General features: G+C 42.2%; 1 protein-coding gene across 1 annotated transcript; it reads right to left on the bottom strand.

Annotated features, from left to right (window-relative positions):
* Positions 1–915: 915 nt before the first annotated feature.
* Positions 916–13,056, bottom strand: NUP43 (nucleoporin 43). The gene is made up of 8 exons (XM_071549337.1): positions 12,905–13,056; positions 12,406–12,528; positions 12,076–12,153; positions 11,028–11,205; positions 7,681–7,816; positions 6,207–6,358; positions 3,236–3,358; positions 916–1,981 (listed from the first exon to the last, which is right to left on the bottom strand). Exons 1-8 carry the CDS (start codon positions 13,022–13,024, stop codon positions 1,767–1,769), a joined length of 1,125 nt encoding a protein of 374 aa, XP_071405438.1. The 5' UTR covers positions 13,025–13,056; the 3' UTR covers positions 916–1,766.
* Positions 13,057–14,972: the final 1,916 nt, after the last annotated feature.

Here is a 14,972-nt window from a genome sequence, read left to right as displayed (position 1 = left end):
CGCTTGCTCCTCTCATGGGCAAGCCCCGGTTTCCTCATAGCGGTCAAAAAGCTCTGCCGAGCCTCCTCTGATCCCGCTTCTGATCCCGCTCCTGCCCGAGCGATGGACTCGTTACGGACCAAGGGGAAGGAGGAGCCACCGGTTATCCCTCGGAGGTGCAGCTCGACCGTTTCTTTCCGTTTCATCCATTCATTTCCATCTCTTGAACTTCGGGAATTAAAATTTAGGCAGCTCTAACGAGTCTCTTGGTAAGTCCGTACATTGCCTGATGAAGGGAGGCCATCCAGCTCCTGTCATCCAGCTGCTGCAGCCAGACACACAAAGATTTTGAATCAGGTAATGTGTTTTGCCGCCGGAGCCCAAGGCCATTCTTGCAGATGTGAAGTAAAGTACACTCCGAAGTGATTATGGTGGAAAATCATAGAATCACAGAATGGATTGGGTTGGAAAAGACCTCCGAGGTCATCAAGTCCAACCCTTGGTCCAACTCCAGTCCCTTTACCAGATCATGGCACTCAGGTGCCATGGCCAATCTCAGTTTAAAAACCTCCAGGGATGGTGAATCCACCACCTCTCTGGGCAGGCCATTCCAATGCCTGATTACTCTCTCTGGAAAGAATTTGTTTCTGATATCCAACTTAAATTTCCCCTGGCAGAGCTTGAGCCCGTGCCCCCTTGTCCTATTGCTGAGTGCCGGGGAGAAGAGACCAACCCCTACCTGGCTATAACTTCCCTTCAGGTATATACCACATAAAACCTTGTAACTAACCTGTTGCTGCCTAAAACCTGAGGTTTCTCTCCATCCTTCAGATTGCATACCCAGGATCAGTCCAAGTAAGTTATAGTTATTTACCTTCCTGCAAAGATGAGTGCACGCACATCTATTAGAAGTAATTTAGTAACTCAGACCACTACTCTTGTGCAAAACTGTTTATTAAAAAGAGAAAGGGTTCCTTGTAACAAAAGGTAGGTACAATGCTAATCATAAAACCGAACTTTTCAAAGATTTAATCAGACCAGACATGAAATTTTGACAAAGACTATGTCTCAAATGTAGATCTTATTCTTACACCTGAAAACACAGCCAATACATTTGTCAAATACAACATCTGTTAAATAAAAACCTGTTTTTGGTTGGGAGATTTACTGGTGCATTATCAGGATTTAGCATGCAGCATCCATGATGAAACTGTAAATAACTCAGCATAATGTTGCTACAATGCTTAGATTCCTATCACACATTTCATAGCTTTAACAGTTTTCCTTCCAATTCTCATGAACTAACATTAAAAGTTATGTTCCCCATAAAATATAAAAAACTCTGCTTAAAAAAACACCCATCTCTCTCAAGTGACATAAAAAGAATTTCAAAGAACCCTAAGTTTTCGCTTTAGAAATAATACTTGAAAAATATCTTTACAGGGAAAAATAAAAATTCAGGGTTTACCTTTTCTTCAGTTTTTATGTGTGTGTATTATGAACATAACTTTACAGCAAAAATCTTGCCCTAGTGACTACTTCCCTGCTTATCAACACCAAACAGGCAGTAGGGAAGAAATGGCATGTAAACCTGCTCAGTTACCCATCCCAGAGCATCAGTACCAAGTGACAGCTGTCAGCATCTGCGGTACCTCACGTTTCTCCTGCAGTACCAGGACCAAGCTGTAGGTCTCTCCCCGACACAGGGGGAGAGACTAAGAAGTACTCTAAGAATGAACCTGACATTTCCCGATAGTTCAATACTTCCAAGGGATACTGCAGTCATTTCATGCAAAAAGTTGTCTGTTCACATAAATAGCCTCTGCGTCAGTACCATACACTAGGCATGGTCCTAAAACATCTAAGCTATTCACAGACAAAGTCTGATTTGGAATTAAGTTGGTGATTTCCATGCGGTCTTTGGTAGGATCGTTGCTTAGCCAGGCACTTACTACGGACTGGTTAATGGTACTGTGGGAAAGATAGGTAGTACTTCTTCCTCCTGAAAAAAGTAAAGAGGGAAGATAAAGAAGTTTCAATTTAGATAATACGGAAGAAACATAATAATTATGGGATAGACATGATAGGAATATAATTTAGCATTTAAGCCAGTTTTCAGATTAGTTATCAGATGTCATTTCTTTGGTAAAGGAAGGAAAAAATAGCTTAAAAAATCAAGCACTTGAAGTGATTATAGAAACCTGCTAGCAGCTCTATCCGCAGTTCAGACAATCCATCACAACAGCTATGAACTCATCTCACTGAACGCAGTGTAAGTACCTGCATGTTTTTCTAGCCAGATACTAAAACAAGGGCAGAACGGAAGTCCCTTTGTACAGTGTCTTCCTATGTTTGGGGTTTCAGCTTTGCTTCCATAACACTTATTCCCTACTGTCCCTCCTCCCTACTTCCTCTGCAGCAAGTAATACACCTGTACTTGACTTTGAACTTTTTCCACATAGTATTTTACATTTAAACTGAAGTCTCACAATTTGAGTACTGTCTTTCAACATAAAATTAACGGGTGTCTGAAATGATGCCAAGGGATTTGTATTTCATATATCTGAAAATATGCAGAGGGCAATTTGAATCAGTAACCCTATCGCTCGCTTCTGTATATAAAATTTAACTTTCAATGACGACTTTGAGGCTAAAAGACAGCAGGTGACATCTGAAAGCTTCCTCACTGTTTACAGTCTGAAGTGGCAAGCACTAGCAGTCTTTGTGATTAGAATGTTAAAATAAATGTTTATGTTAAGTCAGTATCATAACTTTAAAATCCTGCCACAATACAAAAGGATAGGGTTTCATTCACTGAAAGTTCCAATTATGACCTTGAATTGTAAATTCCTAGTTCTATCTCATCAACATATCAATTATTTTGGTATTCTAACTTTGTGTATCTCCCTCAGAGACTCAGTAATGTTATTCAGGCTGTCTCTGTGTCTTTTCTACAAACAGATGATTTTAAGTGAACACAATCTATCTTTGAAATCATAGATGTGCCCTTTCACACATTGGTCAAAGGGTAGCCGATTAAAAAACCCCACAAAATGAGACCATAAAAAACCCTCATACAACTGCTAGCCTTATAAGTAGTTTTCCTCAAGTCCCTATTAGGGCTTTCTTTCTAAGAAAAGAAACCAGCTTTTAATTTTCTGTATTAAGATTGTGTTATTGAGTCATGTGAGAACACTGACTGTAATGATGTTGCTTACTGACAAATTCAATGCAGACAGACTTCAAACATCCTTACCTTGATGAAGAAAAGATGGTTTTTCAGATACACTTGTGGAAGCATCCCAGTGCCAGAGAGATCCATCTTCAGAACACGTAAATAAGTGATCAGGGTTGGAGGGATGGAAGTGAACTTCCCACACTGGAAGTATCAAACCAAACCATGTCAGAACCACTTCAGAACAAGCATCAAGTACTTCAATCACTGTGCTTTGGATAGTATGATGTGGACATCCACTTACAAGAGCCCATGCCCCCATCAAAACCTTCCATTCTTAAGTGTGTGTGGGTAGGAGACCCAAAGCCCCATCCTTACTTATACTGCAGTTTTCACTCCCCTGGGAGAGGAGGTGTGGGGGTCAGCAAGAAAAAAAAGATTTTTTCGTTGCATTTTCAGTATTTCAAAAATTGCTAAAAAGGGTAAAGTTGTATCTGAATTCAGGCATTCTATACACCATCTGATGCCATCTTCCCTACTATTAAGTTCAAATCTGCACATAGCATGCATTCCTTCCCAGCACACATTACTTTGTGTCTAAATACCACAACCATGAAAGAGACATTTACATCAGTAAAAACTTAACATCAAGAAATATTTTCACTTATTTAATATGATCATAGCATCAAGTAAAGATATTTTCAGCATAAAATGAATTGCTATCTTGTTTGTGTAAAGTTACTAGGAAAGTGAGCCGTTTCAGCACTGTGGAGGCACCACATAGACATGTACTATCTTGAGTTCCCCCTTCTTCCTCATGTTTTCAAGTTTGTTAGTGTCTGCATTCTTGCTTTACTCTATCTGGACAACACAGCATCAATATCTGTGACTTTATACACATACCCTGCTAGAAACACAGTCATTCTGATCAACTGCATTCAAGGACTGTAATTAAAGAATTGTTTACCAAGTCTAATTTTAATTTTGATAGTTGGCTTTTAGATAAGAACAGTCTCATATACAGAGAGAAGGAAGCCAACTGGATGAAAACACATTGAGTAGCAGTAGGTATCCTGGGAAAAGTATAGAGATGAAGGCTGTGTAGGGATAGGGTGAGGAAGGCCAAGGTGAAGCTGGAACTGATCTGGCAAGGGATAGAATAACAGGGAGGGCTTCTACAGGTATGTCAGCCAGAAAAGGAAGGTTAGAGAAGGTGTGACCCGCCCCTGATGAACAACACTGGCAAACTGGTAGCAATGAATGAAGAGAAGGGTGAGGTACTTAGGAATTCTTTTGCCTCAGTTTTCAATGGCAATCTCTCTTCCCACACCTCTCGAGTGGTGAAGACAGGCTCTAAGGGAGCAAAGTCCCTCCCACTTAAGCTCAGGTTCATGACCACCTAAGGTGCCTGAACATACACTGTGAGGCCCAAGGAGATGCATCCCAGAGTCCTCAGGGAATTAATTGGCTGATGTAGTTGCCAAGCCACATTTCATGATATTTGAAAAGTCATGGCAGTCAGGTGAAGTCCCAGGTGACTGGAAAAAGGGAAAGATGGGTACAAACCCATGTTTAAAAAGGGTAGAAAGGAGGACCCTGAGAACAACTGACCTGTCAGCCTCAGCTCTGTGCCTGGGAAAAACATGGAACAGATCCTCCCAGAAGCTATGCTAAAGCACACAGACGATAGGGAGGTGATTCAAGACAGCCGGCACAGCATCACCAAGGCAAGTCCTGCCTGACCAATCTAGTGCCCTTTTATAATGGATTGACTACATCAGTGGACAAGGGAAGGCTACAGATGTTATTTATCTGGACTTCTATGTAAGGCCTTTTACAAAGTCTCCCACGTCCTTCTAAAGTGGAGTGAGATGGATTTGATGGCTGGATTGTTTAGTGGGTGAAGACGTGGTTGGACAGTAACACCCAGAGGGTAATGATTAACAGCTCTGCATCCAGCTGGACATCAGTGACAAACTCTGTCCCACAGAGGTTCATATTGAGACCAGTGCTATTTAAGGTCTTCATCAATGACAGTGGGATTGAGTGCAGCTTCAGCAAGTCTGCTGATGACACCAAGCTGAGTGGTGTGGTTGACACATCTAAAGGACAGGATGCCATCCAGAGGAACTTGGACAAGCTTGAGAAGTGGGTCCGTAGGAATCTTATGGGGTTCAACAAAGCCCAGTGCAAGGTGTTGCACTTGGGTTGGGGCAACCTTCAGTATCAATCCAGGCTGGGGGATGAACAGATCGAGAGCAGCCCTGAGAAGGACTTGGGGGTGCTGGTGGATTAGTGGCTGCACATGACCCAGCAATGTGAGTTTGCAGCCCAGAAAGTCAAACGTATCCTGGGCTGAGTCCAAAGCAGTGTGGGCAGCAGTTTGAGGGAAGTGGTTCTCCCCCTCTGCCATCAGGAGACACAGTGCTGCCATGAGGGGACTGGAGTGCTGCATCCAGCTCTGGGCTCCCCAGTATAAGAAGGACATGAACCTGTGGGAGCAAGTCCAGAGGAGGGCCATGAAGATGGTCAGAGGGCTGGAGCACCTCTCCTGTGAAGACAGGCTGAGAGAGTCGGAGCTGTTCAGCTTGGAGAAGAGGAGGGTCTGGGGAGATCTTACAGTACCTAAAGGTTGGAGAGGAACTTTTAACAAAGGCATGTAGAGATGGAACAAGGTAGAATGGCTTTAAAGTGATAGAAGGTTTAGACTAGGTATTGGAAAAAAATTCTTTACTATGAGGGTGGTGAAGAAAAGTAACCTGGAACAGATTGCCTAGAGAAGTTGTGGATGCCCCATCCTTGTAAATGTTCAAGACCAGGGTGGATGTGACTTGGAGCAACCTGCTCAAGTGGGAGATGTCCCTGCCTGTGGTAGGTAGGTTGGAACTAGATGATCTTTAAGTCTCTTCCAACCTAAACCAATCAATGATTCTATGAAGTGGCAACTATGTGATTGTTTTCTACCACAGTAACAACAGCTTATCTTTTACAAAAAACCAGAGATTTCTCTAAAATAACACCTTCTTCTCCCTGCTCCATTTCAGGTACTTACTTTCTGCTTCATGAGCATTTAGCAGGGACACTGGCATAGTACCCTGCCTGATGTCCCATATGCTCAGCATCCCATCCTGGCCCCCTGTGGCAACAATATGCTGCTGATTGGGATGCCTGTCCACACAGTGCAGTGGAACTCTGTCACCTGCCCTGTAAAGAAAAAAAAACAAAACAACCAAGTAACTCAAACATGAATTCTTTATTTAGTTTCTGTTTTCTCCTTCTTAATCCCTACAGTGTTGACAAGTGAGGTACCAGTATCAACTGCAGATTCAGTTCCTGTAGCATCTGATTACCACAGCCTGAAGCCTCATGACATCCACTGGAAACCAGAGGTACGGCAATAACATGAATCTACAATCAGATAAGCATCAGATTCTGTGCCCTGCAGTACACAGACATCTACAGGGCATCTGACAGCTTTACAGGAGTAAGAGAGTCTTGCATACCAATAATACTCAGTGTATACCTACAATAAGATTACTGGGAAATGCATGTTATAATTGCAGTTTCAACGTATACTAAGAGTTACAAAGGGAGACTGGGCACTAACAAAATCAGGTACCTAAACCACAGCCTTTTAACAGCAATGGGAATTGTATGTATGTGTGTATGGCCAGACTTCACGAACGCAGATTTGGGAAGGGCTCTCCCCACGTGCCCTTCCAGCCTGTGCAGTGGATTTTTTAGGTGAGGCACAGAGTGTGCAGAACTGGCCCCACCGTTTAAGTCCTCAGGTTCATCTGCCATGGCCGAGCGAGCTTGGACAATGACAGTGAAGTCCTCGGGACTGTCACAGCACCCGGTACTAACCAGGGCTGACCCTGCTGAGCATCCGAGATCTGACGGGATGGGATGGCAGGGAGACATTGAACTGCCAGGGGACGGTCCCACTGAGACTCAAACTCAGGTCCTTGGGATTCAGAGTCCAGAGTGCTCTCCACGGGACACAGCTAACAACAAGACTGAAATCTAGCTCACTTTGTTCTCTGACAGTACCTTATAAGGCACAAAGTTACCAATCAAATAATTCCAAATGCCAGAAACCTTATGTTAGGCCTGTGGAGAAAAGCAGATGTGAAGTGTATATAAATATATATCTATATACGTATATATATATGTGTGTATATATATATTCACATATATATATGTATATACACATATATATATGGAAAGAGATTGGGTTGAGGGTTGGAGCTTTTTTCCTTACAAAAGAGCAAGTATGCAGGTGCAATAGTTTTTCAAGAGTTAAATCATAAAATAGACCACCTAAGCACAGTGCTTAGTCACAACAGTGGTTCAGCCTTTAAGGAGTCTGCTTTTGATTATTTAAATACCAAGGAAGTTAAAATCTTTAAAGAAATCAGTAATATACCATCCCACTGTTAGGAAGCTATCAGGAAAGATTTAAGTCAGATTATATAAAGTAGCACATGCTTCTCAGTAAATATGTAATAAAGTGAAGGTCTTACAAAGAAAATATTTGAGATGGCTCATTTCTTTGCTGTCTGAAGTCCCATATTTTTAACTGTCCAATTGAATTCACTGTCAAGATCTCAGTTGTGCGAAGGAAAGTCACTGCATGGAGTGTACTGCTGTCTGCATTGTCTGCAAGAGATGAGGAAAGAATTCAGGTAAACCTATGGAATGCTAGTATCCATTCAATTACAACAAAATAACTCTTTATTGAAAACAGAACACAGCTGCTTAAATGTGCTTACAACCTCTGCATTTTCAAGGTCAGAGATAGAGCAGTATCTGCCAATACCCTGTGAAAAGGAGCCCTTTCTTCCTGTATCAAACACTACTGAGACAAATCTTTAAGAAGCTGTGTTTAATTAGCTCTGGTCCTTAGAGAACTACTTGTTGATCCATAAGATTTCTTTCTGCAGTTCCTTCAAGAGGAATCAATTTAGCCAAGTTTATGGTTTTCAAAAGACTTTTTTATATGTCCAGCACTTACTGACAGGAGGCAACTATGGTGCTTTTCGTAATGGAGTTCTTCTGAACACAAGAAACAGTAACTCTGGCTGAGACCATCAAGCAGTTGTACACAGAAACACTTAATTCACTAACTTTTAGACCTTTTCCAAGAACTATCAATGTGATATCAGGTTAAACCAGAGTTATGCTGTGCTTGTAATAACTAAATGGCAAACCTCTTTCTTTTCCAGGTACTTTTCTGCGATGCTTCTTTTGGTCAGAGTAATTTACAATGTCAAACAATTCACAGAATTGAGGTGAACCTTTTGAGGTCTTAGGAGAAAACATAGACACCATTTTCTTGTATTTTAATTCTGTTACTACATATAAACTTTTCATCTTGATTATGATGGGGCAATATTGTTAAGTCTATTTTCACCTCAAATATTTTAAAATTCTTTTTTAAAGAAAATATATTGAAAATATAGGCAAATTATCATCTTTCTGAATAAGATGCATACCTGGTTACAGGTACTTGAATGACTTTTCTGCCTTGTATTTAAGTGGAAGCTGAGGGGAAATAAAAAAGCCTCACCAAAACACTTTAAAAAAGAAATGTTAGATTACTGGACACTGAAGTTCTAAAGGATTTAAAATTTTATGACAGAGTAATCCTAAGTGATTTAGCAATGATACATTTTTATGGCTCCAAAAGATTTTTACATGATCTCCAACTCTGGGTAGTTTTTCCTACTAACTACAAACCTGTCAACTTTGTATTATGCTCTTAAATCCATTGAGCAATAACAAAAATACCAAGGTATTCTTTACAAATATTGAGTGAGGTACAAGAATTCTATTTTCATGTTAAAACATTTTGAGTGTTCAGCTCAGTGCCTGGGAATGTCAAGGTGTCAAGCATGAAAGATTGCTCACACCATAGAACTCCACCCTGAAGAACCCGAGAGCATCTTCCAAGATGTGCTCTCTCTGCTCTCTCCGACTTACTGTAAAACCACTCTAGACTGTAAGTTTGTGCTAGTCCTTTCCACCTAACTCCACATAAGCTTCACTTACCACATCATAGATATGACTTATTTATGTACCGATTTTAATGTTTTGCTTCTCGTGTTCAAAAGGACATTTCTCAATTAATTAATGTGTGATTTCTTAAATATTTATGCACCAGCAGATCTAAATGCAGTCTTCCTGCAGCATAACACTGAATGATGCACTCGCTACAACGCAAGCCCAAGCAAGCACCAAGAAAACTTAACAACTTGCATCCTGCACATTATTAAATCTGTGTGTAAGCATCTGAGAAACTGACCAGAGAAAACCAAGTTTTTTTGATATTTGCTTCCTGGGAGTCAGCAAAACACTCAACTTTATAAACTTGTTCCAAAACATTCTGTGTTGCTATCTGTATATAAATAAAAAATTTAAAGTAAAATAATCCTTTTGAACTGTTTTATGTCCTCATCCTCCTCAAAAAAATCAGAGAATCACAGAATCATTAAGATTGGAAAAGACCTCCATGATCATCAAGTCCAACCTTTGGCCGAACACCACCATGTCAATGAGACCATGGCACAAAGTGCCATGTCCAGTCATTTCGTGAATGCTTCCAAAGATGGTGATTCTATCACCTTCCTGGGCAGCCAATTCCAATATTTTCCATGAAGAAATTCTTCCTGACATTCAACCTGAATCTCCCCTGGTGCAGCTTGAGACTATGTCCTCTTGTGCTGTCACCAGCTGTCTGGGAGAAGATGACTACCCCCACCTGGCTGAACCTCTGTCCAGGTAGTTGTAGAGGTGATAAAGTCACCCCTGAGACCGTTACTGTGTTTCATGTGTTCCTGCTAATAAAATCTGGCTCATGCTCTGCTACATTTCTTTTTAATATAGAAAGGTTTTCTGCAGAAATTCTCAAGGAACTTTGGTAAAGGGCTGTATGCAATTAAAAGGATTTATCTTGTGTGTATATACAGCCATGTACAACACATAAGTACTCCCCCTTAAAATCACAAAGTACTTCCTTCCTTAGTTGCCTTATCACTCACTATGTGAATTCTTTCATCTGCTGGATGAAAGGTTTTGCTTAAGAAGAAACAAAGTGCTGCATCGAACTGAAGCTTCAGAGGGAACCTTTTGGTGTAATAATGCTACTATCAAACAGTGTTACCATCCCTTAAATTACATCTACTTTTAAGTTTAATTTCCAACAGATGCTACAAACTTGTATTCTGTTTCCATGAGACTACCATAATAAAATAGTTTTGGCACCTTTCACAAACATCTTCCTTCATCCCATAATCTATGACTGTAAGGAATATGGAGCTTTTCCACCAAGGGAGAAATGATCCCTTGATATTATCACCATGATATCTGGCAGAAAACCAAGGTACAAACAGTAGTTTCTGGTTCTTGCTGTTGCTTTAGACACAGACACACAGCTGGTTTTGTATATGGTCACCACAAGGGTTAATTTTATGACAAATAGTGAATTGAAGTGAGCATTTCACTGACCTCCAGTTATGAAGAACTTGGGAGACAACACCTCTTGAAACCTAACCCTACTTCATATATATTGTCATAGTATTAAACAATTCTAGATGAAACAGAAACATAGAGAAGGCTGGGCTTCAAGCTTCTCCATCAGCTAAAACATTAACTTCTATGTACCTAAACAGATATAGAAATACATCTGAAATACGCTTCAAGGATTTAAAGTCTGTACGGATAAGGAATAATCTGGAGCAAATGCATTTAACTTGGAATACTGAAATCAATTCTCAACTGACTTTTGTTTTTCTTTTGGTTATCATATGAGTAGCTGAAAACCAAACAACTCCCTCCCAACTATAGTAACTGCAACAGTTATTGGACATACCTATAGTTCTTACTGCATCTTTCTGGTCAGCTCTGAAGAGATTTATTCTTCCATCTTCTCCAACGGTGACAATTTCTGGGTTGTTGCAGACAACTCCAGTACATGCTGCTCCACCACAGCACGTGTCTTGATCCACATGATGATGGGCTTTCTCCCACCGATGGTTGACAGACAATGTCTAAGTAGTAATCAGACATGAAATACGCTGTTAAATAATGAACCTTATAAAACTAAGTTCTGGAATACTCATGAAACCAGAAACAAGCTCCAGGAAAGCCCCACTATCTCACAAGAACACGAACCTCCTACACCAACAGAAATAAAGAGATCTAAATTTTCCTCAACTCTTAAGCACACAACCTTTCCATGAAATATTAATTATTTCTTCTCTGAACCACCATTTTCACATGACCCAGAAACCAGATGGAACACTATTTATGAACTGAAAAATGCCTTCAATCTTTTCCCAGAACAAGGGAAAAGAGCTGAAACCTTTACTAAATATAACATCAGATTTAGATTTTGATGGCAAAGAACTTAGTTTATTTTAGGTACCACAACAAACTATTAACAGACATTTGTTTTTATGGTGTCATTTGGACTATATAAGAAAAGTTATTATGCATTTATTTCCAGTGATTTTTAATCAAAGCAAAAGACTGCACAGTTTGCTTATCTTCCCTCACATGACACTCATGAGAAGAAATTCAGCCTAAGTCATTTAGTTCAAGAATGCAAAAACTCTTAACAAGGCAGGTATAAGTCCATTCATACCCACTCCCCCAAACCAATACAATCTCTTTAAAGTACATTTTCAGGCTGTTTGGTTACAGATGTGTGCTGGCAGATACCCCAGCCTTGCCCTGGAATCAACTTTATGTAGGATGAGCATAGAATGTGTTTTTCTTTCCTTGTATGTACAAAGTCAAAGCTTTTTCTAACACACATTAAAATAATTGATTTTGGTAGGTAGATGTTTTCTTATGCTGAGATCAAAGTGAGCTGCATTACACAGAATAGCTTCTTAAAGCCAGTGTGAGTTACATACCTGGTTATTTTGGTGATGACGGAATATCGTTACGGTTCCTGTTGATGAGGCAACCACGATTCTCTCTTGATCCAAAAACTAAAGAGAGATAATAAGTATGCTAATAGTCAATGTTAGTACTAAGACAACAATTTTAATTTAAGAGTAACCTAAGTTATTGGTAGAGGAAAAACCAAAACAAAACCCACAAAAAACAAACCCACAAAGCCATAGTGGTTGGTTTTGCCCTTTTCTGGCCAATCTCAGCATTTTGACAGCTCACTCTCGCTTGACTTCTCCTAAGTGACAAGCCCTTAAAAAGTACGGATCTATTCAACACAGCTATTGTACCTGCATGTCCATAACATCACCGTTGTGCTGGATGTCACACAGCAGGTGAGGTTCTCCATGATATTCACCATTGAGGCCCACATTTCCAAGGTCGCCAGCAGACCAAAGGGAGATCCTGTTATCCTGTACGGAAACGACACGAGCGCTTTTACCCGAAAATGCTTTCGAAAGTATCCAACAACAATATGCCTGGGCCAGGGAGGCGACAGGCAGCCGGCTGCGCACTGCTCCTCAGGAAGCCGCCGCCGGCCGGAGAGAAGCGCTCGCCCACCGGGATAACGCTGCCTGGCGGCGGGACGCCCCTCCAACTTCCTTAGGGACGCGAGCAGGGCACAGTGCAGCGAAGGGCGGCCCCGCCGGGCCGGGCGCTCAGAGCGGCCCCGGCCCCGCTCCCCGCGGCGGAGGACAGGGCACGGAGGCGGCGTGGGGTGCGCCCGCCGCCGGCCCCGCGCCCCGGCGGGAAGGTCGCGCCGCGCCTCCGGGCCCACCCGGGCGGTACCTCGTTGTCCCAGGAGCCGGTGGCGAAGATATCTGGGGGCTGCAGGGCGGCGGTGGGCGGGGGCCGCCAGCGCGTCCGGCTGATCTTCTGCGACACGAACTTGGCGCTCACGTCCTCCATGGCCGCGCCCGCCGCGCGCCCGCTCCCGCGCGCCCCGCGCCGCGCGCTGATTGGCTGCCGCGCGACGGCGAGCGCGGAGGGACAGGCGGGGGCGCGCGCGGGCGGGCAGGGGCGGCGCGGCGGATCGGCCCCACGGGAACCTCCGACGGGAGCGGGGCGGGAGCTGCGCAGGGTCCGCCGGATGTCGGCACCGCACGGCCCCTGCCAGCCGGCGCCCATCGCACCGCCCGGCCACTGCCAGCCGCCCCACCGGCGCCCATCGCACCGGCGTCCCGTGCAGAATCGGGCCCGGAGCGGAGGGAATGTGCCGCTGTGTCCCCTGCCTGCCCGGCATATATGACACATATATGTCACCTTTGCATGACATGCACCAACTTTGGTTTTCTCAAAATGAGTGACTTGGGCAGCATCGCTGGTCTAGAGCTGCTTTTAAATACGTCCTGTTTTCGGCTGTGTTAGGGTTAATTTTCTTCCCAGTAGCTGGTACAGCGCTATGTTTCGGATTTAGGATGAGAATGATGCTGGTAACACACTGATGTTTTAGTAGCTCTTACACCAAGTCAAGGACTTCTCAGTCCATGCTCTGCCACTGAAAAGGTGCGCGAGAAGCTGGGAGGGAGCAAGGCCAGGACAGCTGACCCGAACTGGCCAAAGGGATATTCCATACCATAGAACATCACTGTATAGAAACTGGGGGGAGTTGACCATCAGGGGCTGATTGCTGCCCAGGGACGGGCTATTTAATGTTTTTAATTTAAATTATTAAAGTTATTAAAAGATAAATTATTACTAACTCTGCCTATGGGAGTACGCATGTACTTCCTTTCCAGTATTTCACTTGAGATCTAAACAACTATGCAATAAAAGGTTCAGAGGTTAGTTGTCAAACAAACTGAAAGCTGACATAGCTATGTTATCAGTTATCTTTTCAGAGGTTGAGATTATCTGTCCAGCCAATGTAATGCAATAAGAGACTGTCATAACCTGATTTTCTGCTGCATTGATGCTGCTGATGCTGCCAGCTTTCAGGGGTTCTGCCAGGTAGACTTAACAGTAGCTTGGACAAACTTTCACCTGTGTTACTGCTTCCTAAAGCCATCTGTCAAATTTCTTCTATACACAATTCTTAAATTTTTCATCAAGTCTGCTATGCTGTTTTGTAATGCCTCAGATGTGATATCAAATCAGTGATATTTCATATGCTTCATGCAATGTTTGAACTTCAATTGAGATTAATTTTTTTCATATTTATGTACAGCAGAATCCAACACTGAACATATTCAAAAAGCTGGATGCTATTGTAGTCAACCATACCGCAAGCCTTAAAACAGCTTTGTTGCACACAGCAGTGGCATTATTATTCTACAGTAGCAAGTATCTCTGGTACCTTGTATTAAGCTGATAGCAGCAATTCTGCAAGTCACCATTGACTCCCAGGGTATTTTCCGCTAATTCTTGTAACACTTGTGAGAAACATCAATAGGCAGCCTCAGAACACAGCTACAGGCCAGATAGCTAAAAGTTGAACAGACAACACTTCGAGATTAATAAAAAGTTTTATTAGGCAAATATTATTCTTGGTTACTTCGTGATTTCTGCCTGTATTTTTTATCTTGTCCTTTTGGATGGTTTCTTTCTTTGCTCAGGATTGCTTGCTCAAAGGCATTTGAGAAGTATTAAGGGGAGTAGGTTGGACATAGAGGCTTATTTTCACTTAAGAGTTTTTCTTCTCCATCCTACATTTTTTTAAGAAAATGTTGGTGCCGTGTTATATGATGGAAGTGAGAGTTGTGATGGATTTAGGGCTGCTCTGTAAGCCTTTAAATATATTCTCTGTGTTTGATCACTGTGAGAGTGTCATAGAGGATTTAAATTAACATAAAAAGGAGGAAATATACTTCCAGGACAAAATACACCTCATCTAATATTTCTAGGTTTTCAAAAAGGA

This window comes from Pithys albifrons, chromosome 2, assembly GCF_047495875.1.
Source record: "Pithys albifrons albifrons isolate INPA30051 chromosome 2, PitAlb_v1, whole genome shotgun sequence".
Taxonomy (NCBI): domain Eukaryota; kingdom Metazoa; phylum Chordata; class Aves; order Passeriformes; family Thamnophilidae; genus Pithys; species Pithys albifrons.
Note: the sequence above shows the minus strand (reverse complement) of the source record. Positions and strands in the feature narration are given on the sequence as shown.

Coding starts and splice junctions, on each gene's coding strand:
- NUP43 (XM_071549337.1), bottom strand. CDS start 13,024: ATGGAGGACGTGAGCGCCAAGTTCGTGTCGCAGAAGATCAGCCGGACG. Junction 3,359..6,206: donor AAATGCTCATGAAGCAGAAA/GTAAGTACCTGA, acceptor TGATACTTCCAG/TGTGGGAAGTTCACTTCCAT. Junction 1,982..3,235: donor ACCATCTTTTCTTCATCAAG/GTAAGGATGTTT, acceptor TACTTTTTTCAG/GAGGAAGAAGTACTACCTAT.